The sequence below is a fragment of the Macrobrachium nipponense genome, chromosome 21 (assembly GCF_015104395.2).
Source record: "Macrobrachium nipponense isolate FS-2020 chromosome 21, ASM1510439v2, whole genome shotgun sequence".
NCBI classification, from domain to species: domain Eukaryota; kingdom Metazoa; phylum Arthropoda; class Malacostraca; order Decapoda; family Palaemonidae; genus Macrobrachium; species Macrobrachium nipponense.
In genome coordinates, this window is record NC_087212.1 from 56,215,589 (window position 1) to 56,238,088 (window position 22,500).

The window sequence follows — 22,500 nt, forward strand, 5'->3', positions numbered from 1 at the left end:
CGAAGATTGGTCAGTTTTATGTGGAGAAGAAAGAGAAATGATGACGACTTCTTGTGTTTAGAAGCCTATGTACAAGAAGGATGACCGAGACTATCTAAGGAAATATATTAAGATTTGAAAAGTTAGTTCGTCCTCAGTTATTCACCATGAACTTAAAGTTAGAACTATGGATTCACTAAAGAGAGAAGATACTATTATCTGTCAGGTCACACGCCTTGGGAGAATTACTCTACGAAAATCCTCCGTCGCCGAGATATTTGGTCCGATGATTGCATCTTTCCTTCTGCCACCAAACTTTGAAATGACCGCTCTGGTTCCGTTTTCCTTGTTTTAACAGGCGGATTTATCACCTCTCCCGGGTCAAGCATTTCTCTTCTCTCATTCACTTTTTCAGGTTAGAACTTTTTAAGGGAATTCGTCTGTTGGTCATGCTTGTTTGCTCATGAAACAAAAACATTACTCTTAATTTGGGCAGACGTGACGGTTACCGTACAAACATCCATACATATCAATGTTCACTTTCAGGAACATATGCTTATATAGAAAGAACTCAAACAAAAAAGTTGTGGGGACATTCTTAAACAAAAATAAAGGCAGATCATAAGCTCTTTATCCTCATCATCATCATCATCAACAATATTGCACCAGTATAAAACAAGAGTACTATTTCGATAATAATAATAATGATAGTAATAAAGACCTGAAAATTACTAGAAACCTTAAGAATGATGTTGACCTTTCCATCCACCAAAAAAAAAAAATAAAACAATAAAGGCGTAAATAAGTAAATAAAATAAAATAAAATGATAACTGAAAATACTGAAGAAAACTGAAGAGACCCCTGTAATTTTCCCAACACAGTACTTGATAAAAAAAAATCATGGGTTTGATTCTTGAGATGGGGCCGAGGAAACTGAATTATTTGAAGGGTCTAAGAGAATATTCCATCGTTTAAATTTTGGCAGTGACCTTTACTATGAAGAGACTAGATATCTGTAGTGCTTTAATTAATTCATTACGCTTACGGCTGAAATATAATAGTAATAACAAAAATCAACGGAATCATATAAGGAAAATGATGTGGATGTTATAACCACCCCAACGCCAAAGTACATAAAAGATTACACGAATCAATCTTTCGTTCCTCTTATCGCTTTATGAACGTTGCGTTGGTCAGTTTAACGATATGAGAACACTTCAGGTAGAACGATCATGAATAAGTATTTTTATAGGCTTGGGAAGCAATATGCTTCCGGACTATTTACATATTTGTCTATGATGTTTTATTTCATACCCCAGCATCATGTCGTTACTAGAACTGGGATATGGCTGTGAAAGTGTCAAGTGACAACAATCCAGGATATCTGGAATTGAAATTATCGTGATTAACGACGGATGATCACTAGAGTTGAGACATAATAGTAACACAGAGACAGTAAACAAAAAAATTAATAGACCATCACGGCTGTACTCTTTTGCCGAAGAAATAAATATAACTGTAAAAAAGGAATAATAATGTCAACAGTTATAAAAAGCTTACGACTGCTGACATCTCCCCATACTCTCATCACCAGTAAAAAGCTCATTGTTCTCATTATCTCTGATATATATATATATATATATATTATATATAATATATATATATAATATATATACAATATATACACATATATAAAAATACAATACATTATATAAAATACTACTATATATATATATATGATATATATATATATATATATATATATATATAACAATATATATACATGGTCTTTAAAACACAGCTGTAAAACCACTACACAAACTATATATATATATATATATATATATATATATATATATATATATATATATATATATATATATACACTAAAGTCTGTGGGGTCATTTGTAAAAGCTATTTTCTCGTGAAAGTATACATGAAGCTAAAAAGAGACACTAGGCAAATGTAGATCATAAATAGGAAAATAGTCCCTGATATATTCATGTGTATATATGTATGTGTGGGTGTGCGTGGATGTATTTTTGAGAGTGTGTGTGTCCCTCGCCGCTTGCAGCTCCTTATTTCCAGAACAATAATGTACGCGGATTGCACTTCGAGACCTTGGGGCTATGTAAATTAACTATTTTCCTCACCATTTATCACGGTCGAGTTTCGTTTACTAATGGCTCTTCCTTTACATTGGAAGATAATTAATGTGCCAACGGCTAACTGCATTCCGCTCTCCGCAGCTAATTTGGCTCCGTAAATTCTTTACTTTTAGTGAACAGTGCTCTTTTTTTTCTTCGTCGTTTGTTTTTTGTACCCCCCTTTTTTGCAATACTTTAGACGAATTTCAATGAGCAAAATATCGTCGGTGTGCAGACAGGTAAAAGAATATTAGGCTATTAATTAAAAATCTCCATTTTGCTCTAAGGTAAAGAAATTACGGGCTTCTTAATAAGTAATTCAAGATCTAAATACACACAGAAGATTTCTGTAATAACAACAACGTTGAAATTAGGTGATCCACTATAATAATAACATTAATATACAAACGCACCAATAATGATTTTTTTGTGGATTTCAGAAGGAGTAGAAACAACTTTAATGATAAAACGAATGTAGAAATAAAACCAGTTATACTGTTTTATGAAAAAAGGAAGAAAACTGGAAAAACCAAATGGGCTATTTCAAGCGAAATAGCTAAATCGTAAACCATGACTGAGTAAATAACGTAAACGCTATCTCATTTTTTCAATTTAGCAACTAACAATGGCGTTAAAGTTCTTCTACGGATTTAAACAGCGCAAAAATAAAAGAAAATCACAAAGGGCTAATATACAAGTCTTCTTTCCTGGCCGAAAAGATGTGGTGACTGCCCTTTTCTTTGACATAACAGATGATTTGTGTGAAACAGTATTTTTTCTTTGGTAACGACATATATATATATATATATATATATATATTATATATATATATATATATATATAATATATATATATATATATAATATATATATATGATATATATATATAAAAGGAATATACTTAGAGTTAGTTGATTGTTGACAGTTGTCATCAGTTTTCAAAAGTTCAAGGTCCAAACACCTGGTTCCAATGTACCTACTGGGAACCGAAAGCTACTCCCTCGCGCAGGACAAGGAGAACGTTGGCACACACACACACACATATATAAATAAATATACATACATACCATACATATATATATATATATATAGTATATATATATATATATATATATATATATATATATACACATATATATGTGTGTGCCAACGTACTTCTTGTCCTCTGCGAGGGAGTAACCTTCCGGGTCCCAGTAGGTACATTGGAACCATGTTGTTTGGACCTTGAACTTTTGAACACTGATAACAACTCTCAACAATCAACTAACTCTAGGTATATTCCTAATTTATTGGTTAGGCCCACAAAGACACAAAAGGATTTAACAGACCGTGCTCATCCGTCCGTCCTCGCCCATGATTCAAACAGTGAGAGAGAGAGAGAGAGAGAGAGAGAGAGAGAGAGAGAGAGAGAGAGAGAGAGAGACTGAAGTCTAACGTAACAGAACTAAGCTTCATTTGTTGCCTCTTTATTTGCGTGCCAGTCAGACATTGTGCAATTTTATTTCTTTTGTGTGTTTTCCATGGTACAACAACTGCAGAATGAATCAAAGTAATCTGTAAATCGTAAACTCAAATGAAAAATAAAAATGAACACTTGTATTTTCGAAAGTAAACCAACAAAATTTTTCCTTGATAAAAAATTTAGAGTAAATTAAAACTAGATAAGAAAATAAAAGTATTTTGCCACCCAATACAATATTGTACACCATCCTTCAAAAAACATGGAACAAATGTTTATTTGAAAAATGCCATGACCCTTCTCTAAACTCCTTCCTAAATTTTAGGGCGAATTCGAGAGCCGGATCCCGGAACATTCATTGATGCTGACAGACCCATTATGTAATGCGCCCTTGCGGCCTTACAAGGCAAAAAATCCCTCCATTATTTTCTTGAGAGTTCCAATCCCATGAATCTACGCCTTCCCCGCCATTAACCTTCAGGGATTTCCCCCATATTCCAGAAGTAGTCGCCATCTGCCTCCAGTGAAGGGAAATGGAGAATGAATGACCTCCTGTCGAAAAAAGTAAGAGGCCCAGAAAAGGAAAGGAACGGGGAAAGAAAGATGGGAGGGGAAAGAGCATAGTATGGAAAGATGACTTTGAGGGGAAGAAAATGCACGGGCAAATGAGAGATAAGAGAAAAGAATGCATGCAATAGAACGAGTGAATATGAACGCGAAATTTCTCGAAGCCTTACTATACTCGTTAAGCCTCAACTAGCCCTCTACCAATCTGCACGCTTAATGCGCACTAGATAATCAGGTTTAGAGGGAGAAGGGTTTTTGAAAAATGCAAAACCCGTATCTTCCTCTCATCATTTCCCCCTAATGCGTTTACCATATCTTCTCTCCACACACACTTCTCGGACGGCCTATCGGCCTCAGGTTAACAGGAAGGTCTGAAAGACCACAGACGAAAACGACGCCGGGAACAACCGCAGAGACGCTCTGTAAGGGGTGCTGCCTTCGATGAATCCATTACAGAAGAGACCGAAGCCATTAATCTCTGAAATGAAACTATTAACCGAGTCAACGAACTCCCTACTTCCCCCTTATCCCTTCCATCCTGTATATCCCCCGAAGCGCGTTTCCCCACCCCCCAAGGGCCTATTCTCACCTCGTGTCTTAAGGGGAGAAGGGTGTGAAGTCTTGCATATATAACGGCAGTCCCTGTACAATGGCTGTGGCGTATCCTGAAAAGTTATTTGCGGCCTTTTCAGACCACTTCAGAGACTAAGATCTAGAATGAAGTTTTTATGAAAGAATCCAATTCGAAAGACTAAATAAGAATGCATTATATGTCTCAGGTTTTTCTATACAACACTCTATGGGAACGTAAAAATTTGAATGAATTTCTATGAGAATAATTGATATCAGGATATGCAGGATATTCAAGACTAAAAGTATTCTAACATAAGAACAAATTAGAAAAATTATTGTCTTGAAATTCTCTTATCAGATATATCCTTAAACCCTTAGATAAATGCCATAGAAATAAAAAATGCTGTTATACAAAACATCACTGTGTTTTGTATTTATGCACAAACTTGGAAGAATTTAAAATACTGAAGACATGACTTAGAGAGAGAGAGAGAGAGGGAGAAATGGTTCCCTTTTACCCAGGGCAAGCTTACGCTTTTTTACGATTTTCATGACAATATGATCAAAGGTGAGCCCTGGCACTGGCACCAAGTCCAGATTTTGTGAGAAATTTGAATTCAACTTTTGCGAAGACGAAGTGGCGAAGTGTCACATAAACTGCTTAGGTTAACGCACTTTCACTGGGTTAGGTAATGTTCTTGGATCATTCGTTCATCGCCACTGCTGGATCCAGGGTATCTGGGCAGAAAGAGAGAGAGAGAGAGAGAGAGAGAACATGGCTTTCAACCTTTCCTAGAAACCAATAATAGATGGAGAGAAACTTTACAGTTCCCGCTCAAGAGACAGACAGTTAACCCTTCCCCTTCTGCTTTGCTACATTCTAATGCTTACTAATATATAAGCTTTTCTGTATTGTCAATTATGAACACACAACACTAGACTCACCACCATATGAACATGGACAACATGCGAGAGAGAGAGAGAGAGAGAGAGAGAGAGAGAGAGAGAGATCCCGCAGCACATAAATTAATACCTTTCCAGAAAAAGGACATTTTACAATGCGAAAGAAAACTCAGTAAGGGGTTTCCCATTGAGCCCAACTCCATGTCACAATATGATGTACAGCAATAAGAGAGATGAAAGGAAATAATGGCATTATGAAGTGATAAAAGAAGATTGCATTCCTGTTTTCGCCGCATGATAAAGAGAGGGTTTTGTGATTCTCCTTTGTGTGCGCCGCTCTTGTATTAAAGCTCATGGCAAGCAATATTTGCTCTTGCGTGCAGTGATGCACTTCTGCGAATGCCCGCGTGTGAATGTACTGCATACAAACTACAAGGTCAAATTGCTGTAGATGAATATATAAAATTACATATGCACACCACACTATATATATATATATATATATATATATATATATTATATAATATATATATATAATATATATATATAGGTAACATATATATAGATGTATGTATGGACATGTGTATATATAAAGGTGTATGTGAAGAGATTTTCTAAAATCATTTCCAAATAATTTACTATAATGCCATCTGAAGCTTCTAAAGTGACTGACTTAGGTCACGTTGTTCTCATTCTCCCCATCCAGGCCATAAACAAAAAATAAAAGAAATGACGAGATCCTGAAGCCCCATCCAGGCCACGACATAAAATAAAATCAAACAAATGACGAGACCCTGAAGCTCCATCCAGGCCATAAAGAAAATATAATACAAATGCCGAGATCATGAAGCCTCATCCAGGCCACAAATAAAAAATAGTACTAATGACCAGATCCTAAAGCCAATCCAGGCCACAAACACAAAATAATACAAGTGTTGAAACAAAAATAATGTATTGAAGAAATAAATGTCTTACTAAATAAATCTTCGTTTCTTGTAATTTTATAGGAAATATACCAGAAAGAATACTGTTCTAATGCACTTTAGTACGGATATTCACCCAAAAGTTGTTTGTAAAGGTGCACTGGTTCCAGACTGTTTTCACTTGTATCGGTGATTCTACACAAGTTTCATTAATTGATTGAATAACTAATTAATGATAATGTTTACAAAGGCTTTCCAATGAAACTTGTTTCGTCGAGTACGTCATTTATATATATAAAAAACATGAAACAATACCCTCTTTTTGCATTTGCATTTGCATTTCTTCACGTAGCAACCAAAAATAGGGAAATCTTGACATATCAGAGAAAACATACGCGTCGTAATATCTAGATGCTGCAAAACACAAATGTGCAAGCTGTGTCAGAGAGAAATAAACAAGGTGCGTACCACATCCAAATATGTAACGCAGGGATATGCTCCTGCAACAGAACACACAAACAAGCTTGTGACTGCTGCAGCAAGCACACACTCGCTCTCCTATGATATATGTATGCCATCTTAAACGAAAGCAATTACTCTGAAGGACCCTCACTGGCATAAATGGCAGTAAGGTTGTCGTTTTGAATGTTAGCGTCCTCCGTAACAAGTGCATTATTGTGGGACACAAATGGCAATCTCACTGCATTACTTAGCGGAACGTAGTTCCATCCATTTATTCATGTTTTGTTTTCCTGAAATACCTTGTTACCTATTGTTTAATTAATTTGTAGGCTTAAGAGTCTTATTCAGATTTTATCCACATTTTTCCTAAATAAATTATATTTCTCATATTGTAATCGGTTGGTAGAACTTAGGAGCTTTGAAAAAGTTTGTGCTTGCCGTGCAAGTTGTAGTGATGGGGGTGAAATTCACGAAGTGGTCTTATCAGTTTCATATATACCAACATATGCAAACATATGTTAAAAAACATATGAACGTTTGTCATAATCAATCTGACAGTGTCTACTGGTATTCTTGTGTGTGTGCGAATATACATGGAGTTCAATTAATCTGTATTTTTTCAGTTATATATATATTTAAAAGTATACCTTGTCCGTATATTGGTCCAAACATGCTTTATAACCCACCCAGAAAACGCCACGTGAATTTTGTTTAGTTACAGTACTGTAACACAGGAAGTTTCGTAGTTCAGTTTTCAAAAACGGTAAGAAGAAATAATTGAGTGTGCATAGCCACGTCCATCCTACGTCGAGACATTCATATACATATTGTCTGTTTACTTCGTTTTCCCTTCCCCAATATCTGGATCTGGATTCCACCTTCTTATTTGTACCTGTGACGATTTACATATATTATTTATTTATATATATATGTATATATATATATATATATATATATATATATATATATATATATATCTTACTTTTTTATTTAAACACAAATTAGAAAACCCTTACCTGTTGTAAATGGTGCCCTCTGTCAGCAACCATGTCGTTAGGCTATAAGATCTCGTAAGTATAAAAATATACTATTATTACCCAAAGCAGTTGAATATAAAATAGAACAAAATGATTAACAAGTCATAATGACAGAAAACCCAATCTACCCATAAAGAAACTACTAAGTTAACATTCTACCCTCCTGACTAAGAATTCATTCCCAGACCCAAAATGTCAATAAGTTCATCATATTAGTCAGGTTAGAGATTCCCGTCTCTAGTACCACCGAATATAACCCATCTGTAATAAAGATAACAATGGATAAGAGATACACTTCACACATCACTCATTTCAAAGTATTTAGGTAAAAGAAGATATTTTCACGTCTCTCTCTTTCAAAGATAACGGTTTTCTAAGTCTTACAAAATATGCGTCACGATGGGGTTTTCTCTCCCGACACTTGGCGTGTACCCCCTGGCCTCTTTGTGCTCACCGAAAGGAATGTGACTTTCGCAAGTGCCTTGGACTATTAGACCTGTAACATCCGTACAAACGAATGTACATGCTTGACTACAAGACAAGCAATCTCTCGGTTAAACGCTTACGTACTCAAATTCCTTTACTCAAGTAAGCTGCCCTTACAGCCTGTCTCCAAGCAAGACATGATATGTGATTTCACTTAACATTACACACTTGTAAGATATATAATATATATATATATATATATATATATATATATATTATATATATATATATATAATATATATATACATATATATATATATATATATGTATATATATATATATATAAAATATATATATATATATATATATATATATTATATATATATATATATATACATATATATATTACATACACAGAAACTAACAGAATCCCACATCCACCTGAAACATGAGGAGCACAGTGTAAATGAGAGAGAGCAAATGCGCCCAAGCGCGCACGCGTGTGTATCAACGCGGGACAGGATCGCCCTTTCCAATACCACTTAATCTAAGGAGGTATTGTTGCCTAACAGCTGACAGAGGCCCCAGAGCAAATAATGCATAATACATCCGGCGCTCGTGCCTGAACCACCTCTGATACGAGAACCATTTAGCTCTGACTGATGCTTTCGATAGACTAATGTGATTCGTCCCTTCAGTAAGTTAAACTCAATACTCGGTATTGTCCGATGGAATGGCATGACGAAGAGAGAGAGAGAGAGAGAGAGAGAGAGAGAGAGAGAGAGAGAGAGAGAGAGAATGTATCGTTTAAACTAATAACTTTACAAATTTTCCTATTCAAGTTAGCGGCTAATCGTAAATAAAAAATTATTAAAACCAGTTTAACGAACATAGTCAATTATCAAAACCTTTCTCTATCAGTCCTTCTAGCAAATTCAATTTCCCATCATTTTAAACAACTATTGAGAGGGACACGCACGTACACACATATTCCCCCCAGCTTCTAGCAAACTTGTCCAACAGTTCGCCTAAGTTTACTCGCAAGTAACAGAGCAAGGTTGAAGAGCAGTGAGATGTGAATCTTGAGGACGACAGAGATTCCACCAGCATGCTTTAGCATACGAGAGGAGCCTTGCAGCACAAGATCCGCTCCCTCGAATTGCTGGTAGCATAGGGCTGAAACTCGGTTGCCCGATGAGGAGTCTTGTTTCACAAGATCCCTTCATGTGGGTGGTGCTTGCGAGTGTGCGCTGAGCGCCAGCCTGTAAGTTAAGTGGGACGGAATAAGGTCTATTGGCTTGGTTGACTGAGAAGATGAAAAATCAAATATGTTATTCCCATTATCCGGAGAACTTTTGATGTAAACGGCAAAATGTAGCCTACAAGTCCGGTGTTTCGGTATATCAATAGCTGCTTCTTAATAAGGCAGAAAATGATCATATCACCTCGGTGCGAAAACATTTACTTAATAAGTTTTAGAAATTTACCATGCCTTTCAAAGGATGGGCTACGCTCTTCGCCAAAACTATTTTATAATATTTTTTTTTTTAACTGGGAAACCAGATGGCATTTATAACAATTGTAATGATAATAATGGACTGCGATTATGACGTCAAGAATGTTCGGAATTCATTATTATCCAGTTAATGTGAATGCCAAGGACGCATACACGATGCTTCTTAAATAAATAAAACTACTCAGGCAAGATAAATTGCTTAAAAAAGCCATTTCCAAGATGAATATTGAATATCCTCTCTCAGAGGAAATTCTTTGTCATAAAGCTAACCAAACATAAAACAGTCTAGGATTATTGACCATTATGCAGGAAAGAGTGGCAGTAGGAGGAGGAGAAGGAGGAGAGGAGAGGAGAGAGAGAGAGAGAGAGAGAGAGAGAGAGAGAGAGAGAGAGAGAGAGAGAGAATTCCGCTAGTCATCTCGATTTTAGCCCATTCATACTATTCCAAACGTCGTGATTATAACACGCTCTCACGCTGTAAAAAGAGTAATTACCACTGCGTTCAGAGATGCACATTCCTTTTTGAAAAAGATCGCGAAATCGCGAATAAACTCTTGTTAAATCGTTACTGCAATAAGGAACGCAATGAAAGGAAAACATAAATTGCCAACGTTATGCTCCGCTAATTAGCAATGGCTTTTGTTCTTTTCAAAGTGGTTTAATGTGCATAAAACGGAGAGAGAGAGAGAGAGAGAGAGAGAGAGAGAGAGAGAGAGAGACTTGGTTGGGAGTGGCGTGTTTTGCTTGCAAGATGTATTTGAAATATGCCAGCTTTCTAATAGTAATATTTCTATTTCCAATTAAACAAGCGGTTCTGTAGTTGTTTAACAATAAAAGATGACAAGTGAATCAGTCACACAACGTCCAAGAATCTCACAAGACCCGAAAGAAGAGACATAAATCTATACCCTAACTACTCTCATCAACGTCACACACAAACACATACACAAAAATATGAAAAGTGAGACCACTTTTTGACAATACGCTATCTCCACTGAAAGGAGGGCAGCTACAGAAAAGCGCAAGAACACTGTCAATTTTTTTCCAGTCCGGCTAATATAAAAGTTATCACAAGACATACATGGAATTTAATGTATATATTCTTTAGTATTGTCGGAAGAGTTCTTTAAAAATAGGTGTCGCTGTTTTCGCGTTCCTAATATTATATTAACGCCAAAGTGTTTAAGAGGATAGGGGATATCTTTCATATCATTATTATATGACAGTATAAGCAGATCTTTTCTGCTGTAATTTTCTTTTTTGTCTTGACACAGAATCCTAATGCATTGTCTAGCAGATAGTCGGTATATGACAATTTATTGCCTGAATTCCTAATGTTTCTTTATTATACACATATCTTTGCTTAATATATATATATATATATATATATATATATATATATAAATATATATATATATATATATATATATATATATATATATACACATACATACATACATACATACATACATATATATATATATATATATATATATATATATATATGTATGTATGTATGTGTGTATGTATGTATACATATATGAGTGCTATGGAACATCCAGGCCCCCTTGGGTGGCTGGCTCGTTGTAATAAGAAAAAGGAGGGCGAAGCGAACGGGGACCAGCTGTCTTCTGGCAATTATCTCGAGAGATATAATCTCTGGTAACGTCTTCATGAAAATGAATTGCGACCATTACGTCGCAGACCGACGACCGGCTATATGAAACAGGACATTTCTCTTCCTCCTTTTTACCCTGCGTTTTTCTCTTAATTTTCATTTTTGTTTGCCATCGGGATGGTAATTTTTTAAGAGTTAGTGCGGCGACACATTATGTCCGATGGAGACAGCGTTATTCGGATGGGAAGAAAATGAGGACAGGAGAAAATGAAGAAAAATAATAAAGTCATATAAATTTTATATCGCATCTCAGCAACATAGGTACGAATATGCTAGACAAATGAGACACAAAAATACATACATCGATGAATAAACTTGAAATTATTAGAAACAAGATTTGAATGTTTTAATGTCAACAAAGATATTTAGCTTGTTGGCATTTTTTGTCATATATATAAAACTTAACTGAAATTTAAATTCCTTAACGTTTGAGTTTAAATGTTTTTATCTGTTTTCGCCTTCTGAAAAACCTAACGGCTTTCAAATGTGAAAGAAAGGAAGTTATTAAACATAAATTATTGACCTCAAAATACTAAGTCCTAAAGAATAGTACAAATTTTAATGATGAGTCTCCTCGTAAAACATTATGCCCTCATAGTGCGCGCGCACTCACACATGTTGTACACACACACACACCACACATATCGCCATCTTAAGCAAGAAATGGCTTCCTTTCATGTCAGTCTCTATTTCCATATAAGAAAATAATCGATTTCTTGAGAGAGAGAGAGAGAGAGAGAGAGAGAGAGAGAGAGAGAGAGAGAGAGAATCTGCTACTAAATTTCTAAAGACAGACGTGTAACATTCTAATATCCGTTGACAAATATATCATTCACAAATGATTCCAGTTTCTGAAGTCAGAAAGATGGTAACTTTATCATAAATACTGCAGCCATTAAATGAAAATAGCAAACGGCAGAATCTGAGTACGAATCAAAGGTTATCAGGTTAGGTCCCGTCTGAATTTATCCTGGAGACTTACGGTATTTTGCGGCAGAAACGTTTATAGCTGCACTAACAAAATCACGCCACTAGAGAAGCGGCGCCACAAAAGCGAAATGGAAAACTGGACAGGGAGGAACATACGAGTCCAATAAAACCTAAAAGGCCGAAATGACTAATGGGTCATTTTTGATTATGAAATCCCCAGTTCATTCTCATTACAGGTTATTTGTGAAACATAATGAAGAAATGAGATGGGGGTTAATGTGTAATTACATCGTTGGAAATTCAGACCAAAATTAGTTCTGAAATGAATGCAATATTGATTATGTGAACCTGAGTCGTACCCGAGCTGGCTTCCGGACTTATATACATCTGTTTGTTTCGAATAGCGTTTCCTGTAAAATAGATATTTTGTGATATAAATATCAATTTGTTTTTTTAACATATATACATTATATATATATATATATATATATATATATATATATATATACTATATATATATATATATATATATATATATATATATAAGATATATATATATATATATTATATATATGTATGTATGTATGTATTTATGTATGTGTGTATACGTATACATATATGTATATATATGAGGTTTACAATATATTCTTTTTCGTAATATTAATTCCATAGTTTATATTTGTGCATTTGATAACACTGTTACTTGATTTGTCGATCCAAATATATAAGGGAAATGGTTCCCTTGTTAAACTTTGTGCTTCAACATTTGTGTGGAATGTCGTGAATGCTCATGGCGATCCTCTGCTCTTGATTATTCAATATTACTTGGAATTCTACCTGTGGCCTTCGCATGCACAATATATCCGGGTCTCGTTTGAGTATTTTGACTTTCCACGACATTTTCTGTACATCGAATTAAACTTCAGTTTCATGATAAAGTGATACGATTATAACTAGTTTTAATGTACCGGATTAAAAAGAGGGAAAAATGAAAAGCAGATAAAAAGATAAAAGTCATTGGAGGACTTATTACTATTTTCTTGTCCACCATACATATATACCCTAAAAATATATTATATACCAATAGCCACTGATTGTATTATTTCCTTAAATACAGGTTATTGACGAAGATGGTGATGCCGCCCTGAGGAAACAGTATGATGACCGCATCGAGATCCCGCTCTATGTGCTGACTGTCTTTATGATCGGCTCTGCAGGTATGTAGCCACTCCCTAATGCTTACTCGCACAACACACACATACACACAAACAAACACACACACACACACACACACACACATATATTAATATATATAATATATATATATTTATTTATATATATATATATATATATACATATTATATATATATATATATATAATATATATATATATATACACATATATAATCATTCATCACAGAGACGCGCGAACTCGTGGATATGAGCACACAAGAGAGAGAGGTATATAGAAAATGGTGAACAGAACAATGAGCAGTGAAGCAGGTGAGAATGGGTGATCAGAGGACATAACCTAAGTACATACCTCGAAGCATGACGTCACGATCGTTACCAGGAATAAACACTATAAAAGGGAGAAAGGAGGCAGGAGAGTAGCAGTAACAGTATGCACAGTCAGAGCAGACAGTGTGAATGGAATGTGATGTGTTGCATATGTAGCGGTAACTGACCTTATAAAATAATTTACAAGCTCTCTAGTACTTAGATTTTTCCAGGTCCAAATCTGGCCTTAGCGTATTTCAGGCTCCGAGTCCAGCAGACTTACCCAATAGGAAGAAGCAAATAACCCCAGGTGGAACATTTATACTTAAAAGGGGATAATAAAGAAAAATCCTATGTTGTTGTTTAGGTCTAGAACCGAAGAACATTTATCTTTAACTGAAACCAACTTGTTCCTGAACGATAGAAGCCTTGATAATATATATGTATAATGTGTATAATTATAATATATATATATATATATATATATATCTATATATAATATATATATATATACACACACATATATATATGCATTATATATATCAGTAGTGTCCCGCACAAAAGTAACAGTCAATGTAATGTTTGTCCTTTGAATTGTAAATAAGGTACCTGATTTATTTTTAAAAACAAAACATACACAACGTCAGTTGCTTCATATGCCTAGGCACGGAAAAAGTGTTCGTGAAAGACACATATCACCAGTCATATGAATTCTTTTCAGTACCACAATTATTCTCAAATTCGGGGTACTTTTATCATTTTACGAATTCATTTTTTCACGAATAGACGTCATGGTGGTTATTAATTGTTAATAGTAACAGTGATCAATCTTCCTCCCTTTAAAAAAATAACCTTACTTTGCAATATCACAGCGAAGTAATGCATTTTTCGTTTCTTCTGATTGTTAGTAAACACTAAAAAAAACTCACGGCATATAAAAAGCACATTATTCGAGCAATTTTCTCTCACAACGAAAAAAACGATAAATAAATAAAAATAGCCAGTAGAGTCCCTTGTAACATCAGTTTTATGACACGTAAATCCATTCAGGGGAGATTATAGTAAGCGAACGTGTGATCCTAATCAGAATCGGCCATGAAGTCTTTCCACCAAACCAAACCTTCTCTCTCAAAGACTTTAACTAACAACTCTGTCAACTAGCAAAGTGAATGACATTTGACTAAATGCGAAATTTCCGTCTTGCTGTTTGTGCTAACTGAAATAAAAAATATTAATACCTTGTGCATAATATGTGCACTATATTGAAATATAAATTGTTCCTAGACGTTGGAATAAAGTATGTGTGCAGAGAACGTCAGAGAATAAGAAAAAGAAACGAGGAGAAAGCCTCTTTCCAAATGATCTTAAAACCAACAGAAGCTTATATCCGGATTAGCCCAGAAAATATCACCCATCGCAGCTATCGATTACGCTCCATTTTAATAATAAATGCCAAGCTGTCACAGCTTCACATACGCGCTTCGATAATAATTCTCTGAACAACATCCCACACCAGCGAATATTTTCCAGAAATTCAATATCTTCGAGGCAACATGGAAAGTCAAAGATATATATATATATATATATATATATATATATATATATATATATATATATATATATATATATATATATATATATATATATATATATATATAAGCAACAAGCTACAAATGTCCTTTAATATTCGCTGTACCTCGGAAATAATATATTTTCACGTGTTAACCGAGGGGGAATTTTTCGTTGATAAGAAATTCGTCGTCTCATGGCTCGAACCACGGAAACCGAGAATTCAGGACATACAGTTGACGCCCCTCAGCCCACAACGTTATCAAGAGGGGTATAAATAGATACCGACTCACTTTCAAATCCCTGTCGAGCTCAGGTATTGTAATTATTAGAGTCGATACCAACCCACCTCGACCATGATAGTCATTTGTAGTGCGTTTGTCACACGTAGCCATATGATGGATGAATTTTATCACATCACCGTGATGTGATAAAATTCATATATATATATATATATATATAATATATATATATATATATATATATATATATGTATATATATATATATTATATATATATCAATAATATTTATATTTATATCCATAGGTGGCATCTATTATTCTACTGCAACGCATCCAATTGGTCTTACCTCTCATCTTCAAGGCTGAAGTTTTCAAGAAAGAAGCAACAATTGCTATATGCTGCGCAATTGATTTCTTCTTATGCCAACAACTGTTCCCTTCATTAACTCACGGTTATCTTTAGGAAAATAATTCTACATAGAACCTAAAATACTTATAAAATGATCAGTACAGCCTTTCAAATGAAATTAAACATTGAGATTGAAAATTAAAGATAAGAAATAAATATGAATAACACCAAAACCATATAATCTTCACAAGGACGCCTTGCAGCAAAATTTCTTCTCACTGGAGGAAAGAATAGTTTGAAGACAAATGAGTGTTCAGCATCAGCTGATGCAATGTGATGCTCACCGCTTCAGCAGCCCTCAGTGAATAATTTTGGTATTTCTGATTGGGGCAACTTGAGTTTTCTTTTTTCTTTCTTTGTTTTATGTTTTGTTGCTATTTACTTGAATTCGCCTCACTAGGGTTGTCATAGTGCGGCCAATGACGCTTATGTCGAAGGCATGCAATGACTCTTTCGAGCAACTGTACTTGCATGACACATTGACCCTCGACTATACGGGTCCTCTGAGACAGAGCTCTTCCTCATCACTATGGAAGCCACTAAGGTAGACCGGCTAAATTTATTCAGCGATACTATTTCACACAACGCCTCCGGTGTTACTCCATTGGTTATGATCCTGCATGCAGTTGACTTTGAAGTAGATAGTTACGGTTGTTTTGCTGCTTTTTATGATGTTTCTTGCTTATGAGGGTTGTATTTCTTCTTCATTTTCTTCCTTATCATGTCTTTTATGATGATACTTGGTTATCCTTTATATTTAAATAACAGTCTGTAACACACACGTATACAATAATATATATATATATATTATATATATATATATATATATACTATAATATTTATATATATATATATATAATATATATATATTATTATATATATATATATATTATATATATATATATATATATATATATATGAATGCATATATACATACACACACATACGTATATACTTGCGTGTGTGTGCACGTGTACAGTGTGCTACATATCCCTAAATATACAAATCTTTTCTATTTCAAGCTCGGATTCAGAACCCTAATGCTTTACCAGCCACTGCAACATCCCTATAGAACTTGCCCCATCCCACTTCGCCGAGAATACTGTTAAACTTTTGGGAAAAGTATTTAAGTGTAAGTTTGGAAGTCTTTGAAGAGATTATCATAACAAAAGCAATAGGGGAGGAGGAAGAGGGGGGGTTGGGAGGAGGAGGCGAGAAGAGAAGTGAGTGAAGGCGAGTAAGGCTTCTCTCCAAATATTAATGGCCTTGTAAGAGCCGATGCTTCCATGTATATGCAAATAAGTCCCTGTATAAGATATTTATTAAAAGAGATTATTTATGTATTTTATGCGAAGGGAACTTCCTCTCAAGCTTACTTGAAGAGCATTAGATGTGGGTGGTGAGCATTTTTTTGGGGGGCGAGGTAAGAGTACTTTTTCTTCGTATCCTTTCTCCACTATTATTTCTTTCCTTTATCACGGAAGTGAATCATGCTGAGATAGCAGGGTGCTGCATATACAGCGATTTTCCTTTTTTGAAAAATTCCTACGTATTTTACAATAAAGGAGAAACCTTCAGTTTTGCTTGAACTGAAATTGGCTTTAGAATATAGATAACATATTTGAAGGTGATGCAATATAATTCCTTAATCAATCTTTTATGATAAACATTTTAAGAACATTTTAAGTTATTTGCACGTGTCCTATGTATGTATACTCTCAAAGAAACGCGTGTAAATCCACGCATATGAATTCTTTCAGCTAGCTCTATATTTGAAAGTCTATGTAGCAAAATTTCAGTTTTCAAGATCTCATCCGAAACTGAAGTTACTCTTTAACCATTTTCATAAGTCTATCTTGAAAAATAGTCCATGGAAATAAAGTGCATGGGAGGTAACAAAATTCCAGGAGTTCAGTTGCAAGTTTTTGACGAATACTTGCTAAAAACACTAGGTATATGCAATAATCATACTTTCAGAGCCAATCACATTTCATAATGAAATAATGTTGTGAAATAATACACCAGGATATTTACAGAATGCAGAATGATCAAGGTTACCAAATCATAACGAAATGCTTTGTATATAATACAATTATTTTAATATATCCCGAAAGTATCTTACCAGAATTACGCAAGGCATTTAGATTGAAATTCTATCACCAGAAATACACACCTCTGACCCCTCAATGGAATCCCCGGGAATTGAACACGCGGCCACCGAAGTGGCAGGCCAAGACCAAACTGACCACGCCACTGGGGTGCTTGCCAGGCATTTAGTAGCATGTATCATTAGGTGTTTATTAATTGTTATGAAGTTTAAGTATAAACTGGAAACAATGCATTCGACTCATGAGTGAAATTTCTTAACATATTAAGTATATTATAAAAACAACTGATATCTGTAAAAAGCAGGCATATTAGACCAACACAGTTTCATTATTCTTTCTAGATAATATCATATGACAATAACTTATCTTCAATGTGATTTCCATGAGTTTATATGCTAGAACTCCATCGGCCCCATGCAGCATGACCTAAATACGTATTCCCATATGATAAACGCACAAATGTATTCATACACAAACACATACGAGTATATTGGCATCATTCACCTCATAACAGCAGTCAGTTTCCTGTACTTAAAATTTTGTCATAGTGTTGACTTCAGCAATCTGATGATGTTACAGCTGAATCATTTGTTAGTGAAAAACAGTGATATGTCGACCTCCAGTTGCGCCAAAGAAATAATGACTTGCAGAGCTGAGTAGGATGTCAATAACCTGCCTAAGGGTACGTTCACTCCGACAGAAGCTGGCTCAACTTTAAGCCCAAGCTCATGGTGTGAAAAGATGAGGATGTTTACACAGACAGCAGTTGCCCCCAGCGGCTTGCCAGCTTACAAGCCGTGAAAGTATCATAGCAAAGCAATATTATGTAAATTGTAAACTCACTGGTACACGAATTTTAGCATATACTTATACTTAACGATATTTTTCTCCTTTCATGTTCATAAGCATATACCAAAAATTTTCTGAAAATTTTCCAGCGTCTGCTCAAAGTTAAATAGCTATGCCTGTTGACCTAGGTAAACATATAAGTGAGTAATTTGCATAAGCCTACAACTTGAACACTAATTTTCACAGTCATCTTATCATACATCTCCCTACATTGTGATTTTGCTACAAAATAATCATAAGATTAATGAAGCACCTCATTAGAAAAATAAAATTCAATTCACCTATTACATCGATTGTTGAAGTTGACATTGCTTTCACCTCCTGTTGTTTCACAAGTGTATACGGGGAAAGACAAATTATGTCTTTACTTTTGTACGAAAGCAATGTCAACTTCAACAATCGGTGCAATAGGTGCAATTTAATTAATTTTGTTTATTGAACTTATTTGATATGTGCATAAAAGATTTTACAGGCTTATAAACAACTAATCTAAGTAATTGAGAAATGGGACTTAAACTATAAACAAACGATGGAAAATTATAAAGAGTATGGTATCACAAACAAAAATTACATAACTCAAAAGTCAGGTGAAAATATAACTAGTGATTATGAATATATCCGCAAAGTCAGATATTTCATAGCAATTTTGGTATGATACTCTGAAGGCTCGACAATAGCAAGCTGCCGGCTGCACCATCTGCTGTTGTCATGAACATCCGCAGCTTTTCTTTCACACCATGAGCTCGAGCCCGCTCCTGCCTGCGTCAACCGGATCGTCGCCTGTATGAACGCAGTCTAAGTTCATTCCTGTTTCACCATGCACGGCCATTATTTCAAACCCTACCTTTCAGATCTGTTTGGCTATCAAGGGCTCGCTCATTTACAGTTATTCACTGTATTCTAAGATCCTCCTCACTTCCATTTGCAGTATAAGAACGCAAATTTGAAATATGATAAAAGGCAAGCAGACGAAATCGCTATGATCTCAGCTTCACACATATAACAAAAATAAACTTAATCATTGAACATAGTAGATATCGGTATATATTTACTTTATACACCGTTTAGTCCACATTTCTTTAATAAAATCATCTTTTATATATGGATAATGCAATTTACATGGAAGGAAATATGGGTAAGTTCATCAACAAAATGTCATGCTTGTCGAATTTAAAAAAAGAAAGAAATAAAACTACTTAAACCTGAAAGAACTAAAAAGAAAACACGTAGTTAAAAATAAACTATAAAACCTCGAACATTTTTTAAGGGGACAGGTACTATTACTAAACATTACCAGATGTGCTGACACACATCTCCCTGGAAAAAAAAATCACCAGTCGTATTCGGCTACTCTCTGTGACCCAAACCACTTGATACCCACTTAGCGAGACCATTTCCCAATAAGCACTTGTAATCCCAACCTGCGCCCTGCCGCAGACACTTTCCGATAAGTACTCCTGTTGTCAACTGCGTGGGATAATAACCGTTCTCATGAGCAAATGGGTGCCATGATAGCATTGCCAAGGAGTCATTGCTTCAGTAACTGTGTTAGGTTGCAATGACGGGGATTCCGAAACATCTAAAGTTTTTCAACTTTGCTTTATATTTCAAATAACTAACCTATTAAGAATCGGGAAATTTCAGATTGATGAAAATCATTACCTGTTTTATTGCAGCTCATGTAAGCTGACACACACACACACACACACACATATTGGCCTCCGCATTAATATAAAAATGATCATAAGAATAAAATGGTGATGAGAGATCAACAAAATTCATCTAATAACTAGAGTTAACTTTGTAACTAGAGTTTAAAGCTGCAGGGACCAGCTACTACACTGAAATCAGACGAGCTATTCAAAAGACAACACCAAAGCTACTTCATAATTAAAAAAATGAATTACAAAACTGGAAGCAGTGTACTTATAAAAATGAAAGGTTAAGTATGTGAACAATAACGACAATAATATAAACATTTAACTTCGTATTAATTTTCTGCCAATGGCCAATATTAGGGTCAGTCATTAACGTGGAGTTTCCAAACCAGTAATTTTGAGCAAGAAAAAAGGCGAAGCAAAAATAGCCCAGGGTAATATTGGGAAAACAATAATAATATTTTTTATCAATTTGTATGTAAATATTCTTTTTGGAGCACGCCAGTATTTAGGCGTAAGTAATTCCGAATGTACCGAAATAACGTGACCGTAAAGTCAGTGACAAAGGAAAAAATAAATAAATAATCAGATAAACTCAAATAGATTCCTAAAGAACGTCAATAGATCATGAGGTTCCGATCGATGTTTGTTTGTTCCGTGAAACTATTGTTCCCCAATTAATCAGAAACGAGTTAACCATGACATTTGGTCGGAACCGCTCAAAAGCAAGAAGGAAAGGGGGAGGAGACTGATGACTTCGTTTAAAAAAAAAAAAAAAAAGCGGAGATAAGTTAAAAGATTACGGCATTAATGACACACTGCGTGAGAAAAAAAAATCGATGGGAAATAATCAAGGTAATGCGCTCGAATCGGCAAAGCAACCTGTTATCCTTAAAGCCTAAATTTATATGGATTTAGGCTGATTATCAATTATGGATTGATGATATAATCTGCTCTGTCACACGAACCTCAAAAGTTGATTAATTTTGCTCGGTGTAGATACACTCCTCCCATCATCCGCCAGCCAGTCTCCCCCACCAACCGACCACCCGCTCCGCAACCCTGCAAATTCGTTTATTGCGACATACATATTTTTCTCACTTTCATCTCTGGCAATTTCATGACATCGTGGATTCAAAGCAGAAAACGTTCTCGCCTAAATTGAATGCAATCTTTTCATGGGTAGACCCTTGCCGGAAAAATACTGCAAGAAATAAAATGAAAAAAAAAAAAAAAACAAGAACATTTCATCTTTAGAATAATCCTCATGTGCGTAAAATTAATATTTCATACAACTATCTTTTACCATATTCCTTTTTTTTTTTTTACACTTGTGCGTTCTTAATATTTGTTACTCGCGAGACAGAACGAACTTTACAAACATTTATTGAATTAAAACTGGAGAGGTCTGGTTCATTAACTTACGAATTCATATAGAACGCGACTTAAATGTAAGCCAATTACCGAGACTTTCCTCAAAAACAAGGATTTCTATGTATCATTCATACCTTCAGCTGGATGTCGCATGGGAGTTTGAGTAACGGCATAGAAAAAAAGTAAACAAA

The 22,500-nt window shown here is 34.9% G+C and overlaps 1 protein-coding gene and 1 long non-coding RNA gene across 2 annotated transcripts in view; one reads left to right on the forward strand and one right to left on the reverse strand.

Annotated features, from left to right (window-relative positions):
• LOC135198043 (uncharacterized) overlaps positions 1-22,500 on the forward strand; it is a 211,517-nt gene that overhangs the window by 92,551 nt on the left and 96,466 nt on the right. The window contains exon 2 of the mRNA XM_064225423.1: positions 13,718-13,817. Within this exon, the coding sequence (XP_064081493.1) occupies positions 13,802-13,817 (16 nt within the window). The 5' untranslated portion in view covers positions 13,718-13,801. The remainder of the gene's footprint in view (positions 1-13,717; positions 13,818-22,500) is intronic.
• Positions 1-22,500, reverse strand: part of LOC135198044 (uncharacterized) — a 226,658-nt gene that overhangs the window by 39,840 nt on the left and 164,318 nt on the right. The gene's annotated exons all lie outside the window — the stretch shown is intronic.